The sequence below is a fragment of the Felis catus genome, chromosome B3, assembly GCF_018350175.1.
Source record: "Felis catus isolate Fca126 chromosome B3, F.catus_Fca126_mat1.0, whole genome shotgun sequence".
NCBI classification, from domain to species: domain Eukaryota; kingdom Metazoa; phylum Chordata; class Mammalia; order Carnivora; family Felidae; genus Felis; species Felis catus.
Genome location: NC_058373.1, coordinates 4,069,375 through 4,088,517, shown reverse-complemented (window position 1 = coordinate 4,088,517; position 19,143 = coordinate 4,069,375). Strand labels below are relative to the sequence as shown.

Sequence of the window (19,143 nt, the reverse complement as noted above, 5' to 3'; positions counted from 1 at the left end):
CAGAATAATACAAGCATCCAGAAAAAAAAATGTATTTCAAGAAATACTACAAAATCTTATAATAAAATTCGACTTCCGGGAATAACACCACCAAAACCAGACTAGATATGAAACCCAATGCTGGTAAGGGTGTAACACGCGGGCATTCTCGTGCGTGCCGGAAGAAGGGACTCTTCAGAAGGAATTTGGTCACGTCCATCATAAGCCATAGTTAATATCTCGGCCTATAATATTACTTTCGGGAATCCATCCTAAGGAAATATCCACAAGAAAGCACTAGGTATGTGCTGAACGAGTGAGAGTATTTGTTGCATAAAGATGCTCATTAGGGGCGCCTGGGTGGCTCGGTTGGTTAAGCATCTGACTCCGGCTCAGGTCATGATCTCACGGCTTGTGAGTTCGAGCCCCGTGTCAGGCTCTGTGCTGACAGCTTGGAGCCTGGAACCTGCTTCGGATTCTGTGTTTTCCTCTCTCTTTGTTCCTCCCCTGCTCACACTCTGTGTCTCTCTCTCTCTCAAAAATAAATAAACATTAACAAAATTAAAAAAAAAGAAGATGCTCATTATCTGTAACAGTAAAAAACTGGAAGCTACTTACATATGCAACCAGAAAGGGAGAGATTGAGAACATTACGGGACCTCAGTGGAGCCATTACACGGGCATTAAAACACCAGTTACAAAGCCAATGTGGTAACAGGGAAATCTTTTTTTTTTTCTTTTTTCACTTACCATAATTTTAAATGAAAAAAAAAAAAAAGCAGGCTGTGTGACTATACCAACGTCGTGATTTTAACAGCAGCATTTGCGTTAAGCATTAGGATCCGGTGCACCCTTTCCCCTCCACTCTCAAACCTATCTGCCTTTGATGAGAAGGGAGGAATGGAGGATGTTAAAATCAGCCTCTGGGGTGGTACCTTGGCTCCATCCACGCTGATGATGCGATAGCTGTTCCTGGTGACATCGTAGAAGTAGGAAACGGTGACCGCCTGCTTGCTTGCAGGCACCCAGTTCTTCTTGGTGCTGGGGTCGATCTGGAAGACGTGCGCCCGCGTGGTGAAGATAGGCTGTTCTCTGCGAGAGGAGAGAAGCGCGCGTGAGTTGAGGGAAGACGGCTTCGTGTATCGCTAGTGACTGCTGGCCCCCCCTGTGGCCCCCAGAGACTTTCACAGCTTACTGGCAAAGATACATATGCATGAGGACAATGAAAATAAGAGGAAAAAGAGACCCCAGCAGAGGAGGCACTGAAACCCCGCACACTGAGGCTTCAGGGCGACTGTCCTAACGAACAATTTGCCTTAAATGCCACTCCTAGTCCAGTGTTTTGCATCCTGCCACAGGCCGGCTCTTTTCCTGACAGCCTGTTGGCCTCTTGGGGATTTTGCGACACATTTATTTTGGGGGATTCTGCCACCATTTTAGCATTCTGTAATCCACTTGCAGCTTGGTTGTTACATTTCTAGTGAGTACTTCTCAAATCCGCAGCATTTTATGAATGATGGTTTCATTCGTAATGGACTGAGCCTTCAAGTTTTGTTTCCAACTTATAAACCTTTTTGAGTTTTAAAGTCATGAAACCCAGCTCTTTTGCTATTCTTGCCTCCGTATCACTGTTGTTGCTTTTTCCCTCTGCACGTCTGTAAATTTTTAATGTGATTCTTTGCATGTTTTTTTTAATCTTTATTTATTTTTGAGAGAGAGACAAAGGCAGAGCGTGAGTGGGAGAGGGGCAGAGAGAGAGAGAGAGAGAGAATCTGAAGCAGGCTCCAGGCTCTGAGCTGTCGGCACGGAGCCCGACGCGGGGCTTGAACCCACGCACTGCGAGATCATGACCTGAGCCGAAGTCGGATGCCCAACAGACTGAGCCACCCAGGCGCCCCTAATGTGATTATTAACCAAATGAGCACACTATCCAGGTTTCTTTCTGACAAGTGGGGAATTAATTCGATCTTGACAATAAGCATCAAGAAATAAGGCAGATGGATAAAAACCATAACGTATTATACTGCAATTCATATTTTAAGATATCTGCCTCACAAAGTAAGGTAAAAATCAAACACAGCCTCATTGCAGAATATACCTAATTTTAAAGAAACGGTCTTCAGGCAAACTGGCTCAAAAATCCTTAAGGTGTTCAGGGGCGCCTGGGTGGCTGAGTCGATTAAGCATCTGACTCTTAATTTGGCTCACGGTTCAAACCCATGGGGTTGGGATTCTCTCTCTCCTCTCTCTCTCTCTGCCCCTCCTCTGCTCATGTATGCACACATGCTTTTCCTCTCTCAAAATAAATAAACTTAAAAAAAATCCTTTAAGTGTTTAAAATAAGATGGGGGAAAAAGCCAGTAGGATGTAAAGATAGCCCCATCATTTCATAAAATGCTACAAGTGTAATAAGCATTTACTAGAGATAAAAACAAAACCAAAAGGTAACTTAGGACGAGTTTTCAAAATCCCGACAATGCCAAAAGAGACGACACAAAACAGTAGGACGTGACAAATGGGTAAAAAAAAAAAAAAAAAAAAAAAATCAAAAGGAGAAAGTGAATTTTAAGTAGTCTGGTCTCTAGACAGAGTGGTTTCAGGCAAAGCAGGCTTTGAATCCATCCTGCCTATAGAAGGCTCATTACTGGAAAGAAAGCTCTTTCTTAGAAGAGAAACTTCTTCCTAGAAAAGCAATTTACTACTTGAGCCTCATGCAAAGAATACAGAACATCACCATGAATATCAGCATCGGCCATCGACTGTAGACTAACGCAGAAAGATTTTCATGACTGTTGTTCTGGGAGAATAAAAGCCAAGGGCATGCTGTGCATGCCACCTCGATGCACCTGTTAATCGAGAGGCCAACTTTCCAGAAGAACCAACAGAAGCATTCACTGTCCCCCCCCCAGAAACCTCCCTTTTAGATCCCAGAGCAGGACATGTGCCCCTGGGGGTGTGGATTACTAGGACATCTGTCTTCCCTCAACTGTGATTAAGTTCACCCCCCACCCCCATTCCCAAACCGACACCCTTCCAGCGGCAGGGGGACTGCGTGTGGAAACAAAAGGGATATTCTCATTGCAATTTCCCGCCTCTGCTGTCACCAGGGGCCAGCCTGCGGGGGAGTGTGTGCGCGTGCACCCGACTGCGAGCGCTGCTAATCGCGTCCACGTGGGGAAGTCTGACATCTGGATCCCCCAGCTGTGCTGTCGGCCCCGGCACCGTGTTTTGCGAATCATCCAAGCACGACACCATAAAGGAAAACCCTTGTTCACACGGCATTCTCGAGCATATGCAAGAAGAGGGGCTGACGGAAAGGGCAGAAACCACAGAAAAGGTTTTCAAAGAAATCATGCAATGTGTACACATATCCAGTCACGGTATACACCTAAAACTCACACAGTGCGATATGCCAACTGTACTTCGATAAGAGAAAATGACCACACTGCGCTGAAGTCCGCGCCTCCCTGGCACCGAGGGGGAACAAGCGGGCAGGGGCCCGGGGGTCAGGCAGGAGCCCTCGCTGGGGAAGGGCTCGGCTTTCAGACTTGCCCTCGTGTCCTCCACACTGAGGAAGAGGGATTGGGTCCGGGCTTTAGCACCATTAGACCAGTGTTTCCTAAACCTCTGATAAAATTAGCTGGGGGCACTTAATAAAAATACAAGATCCCCGGGGCGCCTGGGTGGCTCAGTCGGTTGAGCATCTGACTTCAGCTCAGGTCATGATCTCGCAGTCCATGAGTTCAAGCCCCGCGTCGGGCTCTATGCTGACAGCTCAGAGCCTGGAGCCTGTTTCAGATTCTGTGTCTCCCTCTCTCTGACCCTCCCCCGTTCATGCTCTGTCTCTGTCTCAAAAATAAATACACATTAAAAAAAAAAACCAAGTGGCGCCTGGGTGGCGCAGTCGGTTAAGCGTCCGACTTCAGCCAGGTCACGATCTCGCGGTCCGTGAGTTCGAGCCCCGCGTCGGGCTCTGGGCTGATGGCTCGGAGCCTGGAGCCTGTTTCCGATTCTGTGTTTCCCTCTCTCTCTGCCCCTCCCCCGTTCATGCTCTGTCTCTCTCTGTCCCAAAAATAAATAATAAAAACGATGAAAAAAAAAATGAAAAAAAAAACCAAGATCTTGAGCCCCAACCTACCCCACTCCCCACCCCCCAGAAACCTGGCTCTAGGGGGAGGAGCTAGGTAGGTCTATTTCTTTTTTAAGTTTATTTTGAGAGAGAGAGAGAGAATGAACAGGGGAGAGGCAGCCGGGGGGTTGGGGACAGGGTGAGTGGGAGGGGACAGAGAATCCCAAGCAGACTCTGTGCTCTCAGAGCAGAACCCAATGCCAGGCTCAAACTCAGGAACTGTCAGATCATGACCGGAGCCCAAATCAAGAGTTGGGCGCTCAACCGACTGAGCCACCCAGGCGCCCCTGGGTAGCTCTGTTTTTAACAAGAGCTCCAGGTGATTTTTACCCCCAAAGAAAATGGGGAGATACGCACATCAGACATAGCAGGTGATCTAGATAAAGATGGAAAAAGTGACCCCACAGCTGGCATCTCTCCTCCAGAAAGACACAGCTAACTTTGAATGACACGGAATGACTCGAACACTTCCTCCCTCAGCCTGAAGGGGACTACGGTGACACCAAGAACAGGAACTTGGGGTGCAAAGGGTGGGGAGATGCACGGTGAGGCAGGAGTGCTCTGGGCAGAGATGGGGGTGCAGCTTGTGTGGCCAAGCAGTGATCTCCTGCAAACACCCGGTGTCCCTGAGGCCTGCAGGAGAGGGGAAGTGAGGAGAGCAAAGCGAACAGAGGCGGGGTGGGAGGGACAGACAGACAAGAGACGGGAGAGCTCCTGACCAGGGATAAGCAGAGGAGAGTCATGTGCGTGGCGTGATTCAGGTCAAGGTGAACACACGGACAGGAAGATGCCCCAACTCCACATCTGCCCGCTCAGCTCTGGGGATGGGCCACAGCCATCGTGGGTCACTCTGGGGGCCCCACCCAGAACCCCAAGTGTGTCGGAAATGCACAGTGGACCCAGCTGGCCACGCCCTCAGTGGCCACAGCCCGGCTCGCCGTGGTCAGGTCTCTGCAGGGCAGAGCGGGGAGAGCCCAGGACCTGCCTTCCTCAGTCCTGGGAAAGCCAGCCAGCCTGGGAGCAGCTTTACACCCAGGAAACTACCCACGATACTGAGATTTCCACGTGAATAACCAAGCCTGAGGCCAGTGGGCAGTTCCATTTAATTCTTCTAAAATTCAAAAATCTAATGGTATTTTAAAAAAAGGCGGGGGGGGGGGGGCAGGGAAGGATTGAAAAAAAAAGCCAGCAGTTAACATTAATGACTACTTACTATCTGCTGGTTTTGACATGTGACCTCTCCTTTAGGAGCACAGCAATTCTCTGGCTGGGGGGGGGGGGGGGGCGGTGCACAGGTGGGGAAATGGGGGCTGAGAGAGGCCAAGGACCTGCCTTGGGCTACACTGTAAGCGGCAGACCTGAGATTTGAAGTCGGCTCTAAGTAACATGGTCACCCTCCCTCTTAATCATTATGCCACACTCTCTAAAATAATAGCTGTCTGCAAGAGGCAGCTTTTTTTTTACTTTTTTTTTAATGTTTATTTATTATTGAGAGACAGAGAGACAGAGCATGAGCATGGGGGGGACAGAGACAGGAGGAGGAGACACAGAATCCAAAGCGGGCTCCAGGCTCCGAGCTCGCAGCACAGAGCCTGACGTGGGGCTTGAACTCACAAACTGTGAGATCAAGACCTGAGTTGAATTTGGACGCTTAACCGACTGAGCCACCCAGGCACCCCTGTTAAGAGGCAGCTTTTGATGTGGTTCCCAACCATCCCCACCTCCTGGTAATCACGCCTTTATGTAAGCCCCTTCCCTTGAGCACAGGACAGTGGGGGTGGGGGAGGGAGGGTAACCTGTGACTTGCTTTTAACCAGAAGAATATGGCAAAGGTGATGGGACATCATTGTGCAAGTAAGCTACCTAGGATCGTAGCTTCTGTCTTGCTAGCAGATTCTCTTGACTCTCTTGATGGCATTGGTGAAGCAAGTCGCCGTGCTGGGGAGACCCCCAATTGCAGAACGGAGAGTGGCCTTCAGCCAACAGCCAGAGAAGAAATGAGGCTCTCAGTCCAACATGCCCGGGGAACTAAAATTCTGCCCAAACCGCTTAGAAGCTTGAGGTCAGATCTTTCCACGGTTGAGTCTTCAGATGAGATCTCAGCCCCCATTGACACCTTAATGACATCTCCTAAGAGACCCAGAGGACCCACTTAAGCCATGCCCAGCCTCTAGATCCAGAGCAAGGGTTTTGTTTTAAGCTGCTAAGTTTGTGACAACTTATTGCACGGCAAAAGGTAACTAATACATTGACCTTCATAGAAAGTTTACTATATACCACAAATCCTTACATCTTTATGGGCAAAATCCGGGGAGTCTATAAACCTGACCATAGAATTCAGAAATGCAGACCCCAGCTCTGAGAGATCCCTGAAAAAACGAAAATGCTGGAACTAGGGCACAGAAGTCAGTTCCTGTAAGTGTGCAAATCAGTATAAATAGAAAAATTCAAGAGAAGCAGAACTTTCCAACCCGGGAGGCCGCCTTTCCCTCCCAGCAGGGAAAAGCTGAGGGGAGTGCGTATCAGAGAACAGAAACTACCTTCATACCCAATTTTATTCTCCTTTCTTTGGTGTTCCATGGTTAGGGAGTGTATTTCAAAAATACTCCCATTCGTTCTCCAGCGCTTTAAATAGAAAGCAGATGTTTCCGGATGGCAAAAACGTTTCTTTAGGCAGACAATATAACCTACTGTTCCCTCGCACAGTCTTTTTAGAGCTGAATAAACACCAATTGCTGCTCATTGAACACATTTTGGAACCTGACAGTAATTGTCCCCAAGAATAATTAGACACTCTGTGCAACATATGTATGTTTGGGATATGAAACCCACTCAGCAGAGACTCCCGCTTTGAACAATTCCTGGCTCCGTGTAAGATAATTCTGCAAAGAACTGGCAGGACCAGTTTTTGCAAGAAAAAAAAAAGGAAGAAAGAAAGAAAAATTATGTTTTAATGTATCATAATCCTTCACTGGCAATGCTCAGCTTTTTTCTGAGATGAATCTGTAAAACCTCATGATTCTTATTATTCCTACTTCTGTTTGATTTGAATGAAAACAAAGCATCCAGGCATTATGTTACAGCTATTTAAACAGTTTCAGAGTCTCATAGGATGCCCTAACTAGTTTAGCCACCTTGGGTCTTGAACCCCTGCAACACCACTCACACAACACCAAGAGAAAGGCCTGACCTCAAGCTCAGCGGACAGTAAGGTAGGGTCTGCCCCGATGCAAACACCTTCCCCGGTTCTATGCTCCCTCGGACCCACTCCAGTTGTGCTAACGTGGTCTGCAAGCCCCCGATGAGCCACCCCAGACGGCCCTGCTGTTTTCCTGCGGGCACTTCCGAATCACCTGCATTTCCAATGTGCATGTGCATGTGACCTGCCTCGAGCCCATACTTCCTCCCCTGCTTGGCTGGCCAGAAGCTTCTATTCATCCGTCAAGTCCCATCAGAGCACCGTGAGACGGCTCATCTGTGCCCCAGGACACGGGCTCGGGACTGAGCATCTGTCACAGGGACCAGCAGAACTGGCTCACTTGGCTCCTAGACTTTGCTCTAGATGGTTCATAAGGCGCTAGCTGGCAGTCTCAAATTTCCAAAGCCTAGCACACAGAGAGGGTAAAAAAGGAGATAACGGACAAAAGGTCCCTCTAGTGCATTCTTCCACGCAAAGACTCTAACTCATGGGCATCCCATGGTTCTACTTTCGTACAAAAGCCCCACAGTAAATATAACATAGTAAAGTGATTGTTGTTTGCAGATAATATGACTGCACACCTAGAACACCCAGGAGAATCAGCTGAAAATCAAGTGAATATGAATAATAAAATTCAGCAAGATGACTAATTATAAAATTGTCAAAAAATAAAACCAACAGCCTTACCACATAGGTGATATAATGGGTTTTTTTTTTTTTTTCAACGTTTATTTATTTTTTGGGACAGAGAGAGACAGAGCATGAACGGGGGAGGGGCAGAGAGAGAGGGAGACACAGAATCGGAAACAGGCTCCAGGCTCTGAGCCATCAGCCCAGAGCCCGACACGGGGCTCGAACTCACGGACCACGAGATCGTGACCTGGTTGAAGTCGGACGCTTAACCGACTGCGCCACCCAGGCGCCCCTTTTTTTTTTTTTTTTCAACGTTTATTTATTTTTTGGGACAGAGAGAGACAGAGCATGAACGGGGGAGGGGCAGAGAGAGAGGGAGACACAGTATAATGGGTTTTTTTTAAAGATCCCATGGACAGTAGCAACCAAAAGCATACTATGTGTAGGAATCTATTGAAGAGGTATGCACAAAGTGTATTAAAAAAAATTAAGAACTTCTAGGGGAACCTGGGTGGCTCAGTCAGTTAAGCATCTTGATTTCAGCTCAGGTCATGATCTCACAGTTGTGGGATCGAACCCAGGGTCAAGCTCTGCCCCAAGCATGGAGGCTGCTTAAGATTCTCTTTCTCTTTCTGCCCCTCAACAAAATTAAGAACTTCTTTTTTTTTAATTAAAAAAAATTTTTAATTTATTTTTGAGAGAGACAGAGCGTGAGCAGGGTAGGGGCAGAGTGAAAAGGAGGCACAGAATCCAAAGCAGGCTCCAGGATCCGAGCTGTCAGCTCAGAGCCCGACATGGGGCTCGAACCAACAAACTGTGAGATCACGACCTGAGCCAAAGTCGGACGCCCAACTGACTGGGCCACACAGGCATCCCAAGAACTTCTAAAGGCACACAAAAGCAAACTTTAATAAGACACGTTCTGCTCTTAAATAGGACAAGTGAACATAAAGCTGTCTGTCATCCCTAAATTAATACACACATTTGTCACAATTATCAACAGGAATATATTTAGAACTAGATAGGGTTATTCATGTGGAAAACTCACCGTATGAAGACAGCCAAGCAGATCCTGAAAATGAAGAGCAATGAGGAGATTCAGCCCCATCAGATATTGAAATATATTATTATAAAGTTACAGCCCATGTAACAAGGAGGTATGGAGCAAAGAAACACATTGATGCAACGGAACATTGTTAGAAACAGAAGTCCGAGTGGCACAAAAACAGGCACTCAGATCAATGGAACAGAATAGACAACCCAGAAATAGACCCACAAACGTATGGCCACCTAATCTTTGACAAAGCTGGAAAGAATATCCAACGGAATAAAGACGGTCTCTTCAGCAAGTGGTGCTGGGAAAACTGGACAGCGACATGCAGAAGAATGAACCTGGACCACTTTCTTACACCAGACACAAAATAAACTCAAAATGGATGAAAGACCTAAACATAAGACAGGAGGCCATCAAAATCCTCGAGGAGAAAGCAGGCAAAAACCTCCTTCATCTTGGCTGCAGCAACTTCTTACTCAACATGTCTCTGGAGGCAAGGGAAACAAAAGCAAAAATGAACTACTGGGACCTCATCAAAATAAAAAGCTTCTGCACAGCGAAGGAAACAATCAGCAAAACTAAAAGGCAACCGACAGAATGGGAGAAGATATTTGCAAATGACATATCAGATAAAGGGTTAGCATCCAAAATCTATAAAGAACTTATCAAACTGAACACCCAAAAAACAAATAATCCAGTGAAGAAATGGGCAAAAGACAAGAATAGACACTTCTCCAAAGAAGACATCCAGATGGCCAACTGACACATGAAAAAATGCTCCACATGACTCATCATCAGGGAAATACAAATCAAAACCACAATGAGATACCACCTCACACCTGTCAGAATGGCTAACATGAACAATTCAGGCAGCAGCAGATGTTGGCAAGGATGCGGAGAAAGAGGATCTCTTTTTGCACTGCTGGTGGGAATGCAAGCTGGTGCAGCCACTCTGGAAAACAGTATGGAGGTTCCTCAAAAAATTAAAATTAGAACTACCCTATGACCCAGCAACTGCACTGCTAGGTATTTATCCAAGGGATACAGGTGTGCTGTTTCAAAGGGACACATGCACCCCAACGTTTACAGCTAGTGCTATCGACAATAGCCAAAGTATGGAAAGAGCCCAAATGTCCGTTGATGCATGAATGGATAAAGAAAATGTGGTATATATATATATATACAATGGAGTATTACTCAGCAATCAAAAAGAATGAAATCTTGCCATTTGCAACTACATGGATGGAACTGGAGGGTATTATGCTAAGTGAAATTAGTCAGAGAAAGACAAATATCATATGACTTCACTCATATGAGGACTTTAAGAGACAAAACAGATGAACATAAGGGAAGGGAAACAAAAATAATATAAAAACAGGGGGGCTACAAAACAGAAGAGACTCTTAAATATGGAGAACAGAGGGTTACTGGAGGGGTGGGGGGAGGAGGATGGGCTAAATGGGTAAGGGGCATCAAGGAATCTACTCCTGAAATCATTGTTGCACTGTATGCTAACTAATTTGGATGTAAATTAAAAAGATAAAATTAAAAAAAAAATTTTTTTTTAAAAGGAAGAAACAGAAGTCCGAGGAATTAAGCATGATGCAGGCAGAATCGCTCATCAGTGGGGGCATGGGACTCGCTCCCCGTTACCCCACGGCGACAAAGGATTAGGGGCTCCCTGGGGTGAACGTGCACCTGCTGACGCTAGCCAGAAGTCTGTGTCCTCGCCTGGTCTGAGCACTGACAAGCGGGTCACAGGGGACCCATTCTATTCAAGTTATTTCTGCCTGCCCCCAAACTGCCCGGATTAACAAACCTGATAAACGAGAGATCTCATGTAAGTCACATTTGTCACAAACCCTCCTCCTCCACCGACTGGGGATTCCCTTTTTGGGTCACATTTACATCAGAGATGAGGCAAGTGACCCTGACGAATGCTGGCAGGCTTTCTTAATAACACTGCCTTATATCCCCGAGGGCTTGACGGTTTTCCGGGGCTCTCCGCACACGTTCTCGGTGGGTCCCCCTGTGATGTGGGGTTGACGAAGTTCCAGGACTGGTTCACAGGCTGTGGGCTGCCCCAGAGGGACAATCGGATCCACTCTGGGGAAGGGTCAGGAGTCTCCGAGAGGGGTGGTGGTCCCGAGCGGCGGGTGGGGATCTCGCCAGTGAGGAGAAGAGGCAGAGTTTCAGAAAAGCAGAGCTGGTGTGGGAGTCAAATGTGTGCATGGGGTAGGGTGGGGAGCTTCTCTGGGGTGCAGGGCAGGAAAACAGGTTATGGGAAGACAAGACCAAGGGCAGGATTAAGACAGAAAGTACAACAAAACTCACTCGGCTCTCAACTGCAAGGGACACGAGAGAAGCTTCTGGAGTGCAAGAGATGTTCTCTATCTTCATCTGAGTGATGGATGTGTGGTTGTGCTCACTTTGTGAAAACTCCCTGAGCTGGGTTTTACACTTATAATTTATGTATGCACTTTTTTGTATGTATAACTGAAAAAATTTACTTTAAAAATGTGTCATAGGCAAAGCTGACAAAAATGATGATACCCCAGAAATAAATCTTGTTACAGAAAAAAAGAAAAAAAACAAAAACACCTCTCTGAAAACTCTAAGACACTGATGAACCACCCTACGACCTAGCAATCGCACTACTAGGTGTTTATCCAAAGAAGACAAAAATGCTGATTTGAAGGGGCACATGCACTCCGATGCTGTTGTTGAGAAAAAGAGAGAGAGAAAGAGTACAATCAGGGGAGGGGCAGAGGGCAAAGGAGAGAGAGACAATCCCAAGCAGGCTCCACGGTCAGCGCAGAGCCCAACACGGGGCTCAATCCCACGGGCTCCAAGACCATGACCTGAGCAGAAATAAAGAGCCGAATGCTCAACCGACTAAGCCACCCGGGCGTCCCACACTCCAATGTTTACAGCAGCATTATCAAACTATGGAAGCAGCCCAAGTGTCTGTCGACAGATGAGCGGATAAAGAAGGTGTGGTATAAACACAATGGAGTATTACTCAGCCACAAAAAATAATGAAACCTTGGCATCTGCAATGACATGGATGGACCTAGAGAGTGTTACGCTAAGCGAAATAAGTCAGAGAAAGACAAACACCATGCGATTTCACTTATACATGGAACTAAAGAAAGAAAATAAAGAAAAAGAGACAAGCCAAGAAACAGACTCCTGACTTTATTTTTTTTTCAACATTTTTTTTATTTTTTTGGGGACAGAGAGAGACAGAGCATGAACGGGGGAGGGGCAGAGAGAGAGGGAGACACAGAATCGGAAATAGGCTCCAGGCTCTGAGCCATCAGCCCAGAGCCTGACGCGGGGCTCGAACTCACGGACCGTGAGATCGTGTCACCTGGCTGAAGTCGGACACTTAACCGACTGCGCCACCCAGGCGCCCCAGAGACTCCTGACTTTAAAGAACAAATTACTGGGTAGCAGAGGGGAGGTGGGTGAGGGGATGGGTAAAATAGGTGATGGGGATTAAGGAGTGCACTAGGGGTGCCTGGGCGGCTCAGTTGGCTCAGCGTCTGACTTCGGCTCAGGTCATGATCTCTCAGTTAGTGAGTTTGAGCCCCGCACGAGGCTCTGTGCTGACCGCTCAGAGCCTGGAGCCTGCTTCCGATTCTGTGTCTCCCTCTCTCTGTCCTTCCCCTGCTCGTGCTCTGTCTCCCTCTCTCTCAAAAATAAACATTAAAAAAAAAAAAGGAGTGCACTTGTGATGAGCACCAGGCGGTGCATGGAAATGTTGAATTACTCTATTGTGTATCTGAAACTAATATTACCCCGTATGTTAACTGGAATTTAAATAAAAATTAAAACAAAAAAAAAGAAACGGTATTCTCTACCCCAGACTGCTGGACGTCACCTGGGAGCTGTGAGTGCAGCAGTGTCCGTCACTGGAACCACATGGGAGCGAGCGACCCCCGCTTGCAAACTGGCCTTCACATCGATGGGCACCTTCTGTTCACATTCTGTCTCTGGAAGGTAACACTGCCTGAGGATTTTAACACGTATTCGCGATTTTATTCCGTTATGTGGCATACCGAGGGAGCATTTGTGCTATCAAAACCCACCCCGTCTGAATCTATCAGGAGAAAAGGGAGTTCTAAACAAAAAAGCAGAGTTCTGTGATTCATGTACTGCGAACACCAAGCCAAGAATCGGAATACATCCAAGTGATGATTTCTAAAAAGCCAGGTGGCAAGCTGCCCAAGTCCTAACGATTAATGAACCCTGGGACAGCTAATCCAGGAGAGCACAAAATACTGCCGAAGCAGCAGTTTCTCTTCCCTTCGCTATAATGCATCTGCGCACAGAGTCCCATATTACACCGCGATGGAAACAAAATACAGGAGGCTGCACGCCACACCTGGTATGAGGATATGACTTGGCAACATTATGCCCGATCACGGCAGATGGGATCTTTCTTAAAGGACGGGAAGAACAGCGTCCTCAATTTTAAATGCTGAGGGCTTTTTTATTGGTCTATAGTACAAATGGGGAGAATGTGGAGTGACAGCTAATGGGTTCTGGGTTTCTTTTTTTTTTTTTTTAACATTTTTTTTTTAAGTTTATTTTGAAAGAGAGAGAGAGAGAGACACGGAGGGAGGGAGGGAGGGAGGACAAGCAGGGGAGGGGCAGAGAGAGAAAGAGGGACGGAGGATCCGAAGCGGGCTCTGCAGCAGGCGCTGTGCTAACAGATCTCATCTGAGAGCCCGACGCGGGGCTGGAACCCATGAACTGGGAGATCTTGACCTGAGCCGAAGTTGGACACTTAACCGACTGAGCCACCCAGGTGCCCCACATGGGTTCTGGGTTTCTTTAAGGAGGGATAAAAATGTTCTAAAATTAGATGGTGTGGATGTCTGTACCAGTTCTGAATATTAAAAAAAAAAAAAAAATCAATGAATTGTGTATTTTATATAACTGAATTGTACCATACCCGATTCAAACTGCAATACCACTGCTTTGGGTTTTTTTTTTGTTTGTTTATCGGTTCGGTTTTGTTTCAACATCAAATGTGGAAGAAAACAGGGAGAAGGACGCCCCAGAGGCCGAGTTTCCTGGCTGGGGCAGTTGAGGGATGTCTGCACTGTGCTGAGCACCTTGCCCGCGGACCATCTGGCCGAGACGCTGGAAGGCCGACGGGCTCCGTTTTCGGGGTGACACTGCAGGGTTAGACTACGCTGGGGAGCCCACTGGGTCGACGAGAGCACTCAGAACGCCCACAGGGAGAAAGGAGGACACAGACAACGGAAGCAGGGAGGCAGCAGCAAAGTCCTGGAGCTCAAAAAAAGTCCTCGGGGTCACCCCACAACCATTTGGTTTCACGTCTATTGAGAGCTACCACGCGCCCCACCTTTTCTGGGAAAGGAAAGCAAAATGACAGATATCTGAACGGTGGACTGAAAAGATTTAAGTATCTTCATTTGTCTCAGGGACATAATAGCGTTGGATTTTATCTCATTTCTGTCCCGTCAGGGGACAGTGTTGAGAAAGTAGAGGGGCTCCTTCAAACTTCAGACTGGGCGGTCTCTCTTCCTACGGGGCAGGAGGGGGACCAGGCGAGGGCCCTGGAGCAGGGGCTGCTGGCCCTGTCCGTGGGACCTAGGACGAGTCCCCTCACTCTGAATATAACGATGCAGGGAACATGATCCCTTTTCCACCTTAGCTCCGCTCGCCCAAACGGAACCTAGCTGTCTCTCCTGTGATCATCAAATTCAACAAAAAGTCTTCAAAAAGAGTGACTGTGTGCTTTCACAATTTAAAAAACGTTTTCAAGTTTAAAAAATGTAGGAGTCTGAGACTGGTTTTCTCCTTTACTGGTCAATTAGTCTGAGTCCTGGCAAACTGCTTGAATGGTTCATCATTTCCCTTTCACGTTCCCAGGTAGCAAAGTCAGTATTCTAGGACCAGCTCAAGAAGCCAACCCTCGCTGAATGTGTGGCTACTCCTCTGAATTCGGGTTTGGGAGAAAAAAAGCTATTGTTATCTTAGGATTTACTCCTATTTAAAATTAAAACTGGGGGGGGGAGCGCCTGAGTGGCTCAGTCAGTTAAGCATTCGACTACAACTCAGGTCATGACCTCGTGGTTTGTGAGTTCGAGCCCCACGTTGGGATCTGCACTGACAGCTCGGAGCCTGGAGCCCGTTTCAGATTCTGTGTCTCTCTCTGCCCCTCCCTGTTCATGCTCTATCTCTATTTCCTTAAAATAAATAAACATTAGGGGCGCCTGGGTGGCTCAGTCGGATAAGCGTCTGACTTCGGCTCAGGTCATGATCTCGCAGTCCATGAGTTCAAGCCCCGTGTCGGGCTCTGTGCTGACAGCTCAGAGCCTGGAGCCTATTTCCGATTCTGTGTCTCCCTCTCTCTCTCTGACCCTCCCCCGTTCATGCTCTCTCTCTGTCTCAAAAATAAATAAACGTGTAAAAAAATTTTTTTAAAGAAAAAAGAAAAAAGAAAAAAAAGAAAAATAAACATTAGAAAAAAATTAGAAATAAATAAACAAACAAACAAACAAAGAAATAAATAAATAACATTAAAACTGGGGGGTTGGGCGCCTGGGTGGCTCAGTCGGTTAAGTGTCCGACTTCAGCTCAGGTCACGATCTCACAGTTTGTGGGTTCGAGCCCCACCTCGGGCTCTGTGCTGACAGCTTAGAGCCTGGAACCTGCTTCAGGGTCTGTGTCTCCCTCTCTCTCTGCCCCTCCCCCGCTCGGACTCTGTCTCTCAAAATAAATAACATTAAACATTAATAATAACATTATTCTTAACATAATAATAAACATTAAACATTAAAAAATAAAATTAATGGGGCGCCTGGGTGGCGCAGTCGGTTAAGTGTCCGACTTCAGCCAGGTCACGATCTCGCGGTCCGTGAGTTTGAGCCCCGCGTCGGGCTCTGGGCTGATGGCTCGGAGCCTGGAGCCTGTTTCCGATTCTGTGTCTCCCTCTCTCTCTGCCCCTCCCCCGTTCATGCTCTGTCTCTCTCTGTCCCAAAAATAAATAAATGCTGAAAAAAAAATTTAAAAAAACATAAATAAAAATTAAAAAAAATAAAATTAAGGTGCAGATATACCTCAAAAGCACATTTGTGATGTTTCCATTTATACTATCAATTGGTCTCTCAGGCTATTAGATATTTCGTGTATTACAAAAAACTGTGTCTAGAAAAACAGGTGGCAATTATAGAGGTGCCAGATTTGGCAAGCACACGTGCACATGCACGTGCGTGCGTGCGCGCGCGCACACACACACACACACACACACACACACACACACACTACAGGATTTCTGGCTAAATTTAAATTTCATATAAACAACGGATAGTTTTTACGTTATTGTTATCAAGTTGTAATTCAGACACCGTAACACTCCCCCTGTGCACAGTTCCAGGGGTCTTAGCTGATTCACAGGATTGTACAGCATCACCGCTCTTTCATTTCAGAGCATTTCCGTCACCCTCCCCCCAAATCCCGTCCTCACTTCTCCCATTGTCCCTCCTCCCAGCCCCAGGCAACCGCTCATCTCCTTTCTGTCTCCATGGATTCGCCTGTTCTGGACATTTCATATAAATCCAATCATACGGTGTGTGGCTTTTTTCACGGAGCACAGTGTTGCCAAGGTTCACCCATATTGTAGCATGCATCAATACTTCATTGGTCTTTTTGGCTGAACGTTCATCCGCTGTATGGACACGGACACATTTTGTTTCCCCGTTCATCGGTGGATGCGCATTTGCACCGTTTCCACCTTTCGGCCCTTATAAATAACGCCGCTAGGAATTGCTTGGGTCCTACGTTTACATGCGCATATGTGTTCTTGGCTCTGGGTACATACGCATCTAGGAGTGGAATTGCAGGGTCACAGGGTAACGCTATGCTTAACTCTTTGAGGAGCCGCCAGGCTGACTTCCAAGAGGCCGCACCATCCTGCGGCCCCCGCCAGCAGCGTAGGAGGGTTCCGATTTGTCCACCTCCTGCCCAGCACTTGTTACTGCCTTTTTCAGGTGTTTTTTTTAATCATTTTTGTTGTTGTTGTTAAGTTTATTTATTTATTTGAGAGAGAGAGAGAGAGAGAGAGAGAGAGAGAGAGAGAGAGAGAGAGAGACGGGAAGAGAGAGAATTCCAAGCAGAGAGCTTGCAATTCAGAGAGCCTTCTGCTGAGAGAATGGAGCCCGACACGGGGCTCCCACTCAAGAACCGTGAGATCATGACCTAAACTGAAATCAAGAGTCAGACATGGAACCACTGGGCCGCCCAGGCGACCTGTTATTGCCTTTTTGATTACAGTCATCCTAGTGGGTGGGAGTAGAGGCTAACAGATACTTAGCACATTCTAGAAGGATACTCGTGGACATCCACCCTGAGGAGACAGAGGTGTGCCTACTCCACTGCCTTTCTTGGTTGCTGGTGGCCAAGGAAGGAGCCAGACTGCCTATTTCAAAGTCTCTTATTAACAGGAGAATTTTTTTTGCGTGCTTTTAGAAACACGGAAAACACAGAGAGGCAGGGTTTAGAGAGTGCCAAGGAAGGAGTTGAATAAACAGTGCAGCCAATGGTTTTTCCATAAGGCAACCTGGGGACACGCAGGCCAACCTGTAGACGGCGGGGAGGCCTCATCTCAAGGCTAGGAAGATGCCCTTCCGGGTGCTGCCATTCTCTGCTGGTCTGGAGTGGCCTGGACAGAGTTACAGCTCAGCATATCCCTGTGCCCTGGGGAGGGAGACCGACAGAAGCACCCAGTGCTCAGGGAGCACCTCCACTTTTCTTACTTTGCCTCGAAGTTACTCTGACCATCGTGTGGAGGCTTGAGCCGCAAGGAGAGGAGAGCTCCAGATCCTTCTAGAACCTCCCTTTTGCAGCTGGAAATGCCCCAGCTGCTCCTGGCCAAAGGTGCCTGCCAGCAGGGCCCAACAGTCTAAGCGGGGACCCACAGCCCAGAGCACACAGCCCTCCCATCCCCTCATCTCGGCGACTGTCCTCGCTTCTGGTATTTCATCCTGGCAAGTAGCACTCAGGGGCCACCTTCCTTAGAGACACAGAAGCCACTGCTCGGAAGAGTAAACTAAGGACTGACAGACGATCACACAGTCAAGCTGTGCAGCCTTAGGAACCAGGTCTTGCCCCCACCCCTGCCTGGACCCTTCGTCCAGACTCCCACATTCAGGGTCCCCGCGCAGCACAGTCCCTCAAGCCTGGTGCCCTGGGAGGTCTCAGCTGCCATCTCTTTTTTCGCCATTTATTCACAAAGTGTGCAGAGCACGTGGAAAAAGGTTTGCTCCAAAAAGTTAAACGTAGAATTATCACAGGACCCAGCAACTCCACATCTAGGCACACACCCGGGAGAACTGAAAGAAGGGATTCAAACAGACCCTCGTACTCCAGTGTTCACAGGAGCGTTATTCGCTTCAGCCGAAAGGAAGCAGCAGCCCAGTGTCCACCACCAGATGAGTGGATGAACATATAACGGAACAGTATTTAGACATAAAAGGGACGCAGTCCTGACACATGCTACAACACAGACGAGTCCTGAAAACGTTATGCTAAGCGAGACGCAACACGCTAAAAAACTGTGGGGTGCCTCAGTGGCTCAGCTGAGTATCTGACTCTTGATTTCGGCGCAGGTCATAATCCCAGGGTGGTGGGATCGAGCCCCACATCAGGCTCCGTGCTGTGGATGGAGCCTGCTGGGGATTCTCTCTCTCCCTGTCTCTGCCCCTCTCCCTTGCTCATTTTCTCTCTCTCTCTCAAAACAAAACAAAACAAAACTGTATGATTCCACTTATGTGAATCAAAAAGTCAAGTTCAGGGGCGCCTGGGTGGCGCAGTCGGTTAAGCGTCCAACTTCAGCCAGGTCATGATCTCGCGGTCCGGGAGTTCGAGCCCCGCGTCAGGCTCTGGGCTGATGGCTCAGAGCCTAGAGCCTGTTTCCGATTCTGTGTCTCCCTCTCTCTCTGCCCCTCCCCCGTTCATGCTCTGTCTCTCTCTGTCCCAAAAATAAATAAACGTTGAAAAAAAAAATTAAAAAAAAAAAAGTCAAGTTCATCAAGAGAGAAAGTAGAACGGTGGGTGCCAGAGGCTGGGAGGAGAGAGGGGTGGAAGTTACTGTTTACTGGGGGCAGAATT

At 47.5% G+C, this 19,143-nt stretch overlaps 1 protein-coding gene across 6 annotated transcripts in view; it reads right to left on the bottom strand.

Moving 5' to 3' along the window:
• HOMER2 (homer scaffold protein 2) overlaps positions 1-19,143 on the bottom strand; it is a 115,709-nt gene that overhangs the window by 46,730 nt on the left and 49,836 nt on the right. For all 6 annotated transcript variants that reach the window (XM_045058742.1, XM_045058741.1, XM_023254863.2 and 3 more), the window contains one exon: positions 915-1,071. In XM_045058742.1, the coding sequence (XP_044914677.1) occupies positions 915-1,071 (157 nt within the window). The remainder of the gene's footprint in view (positions 1-914; positions 1,072-19,143) is intronic.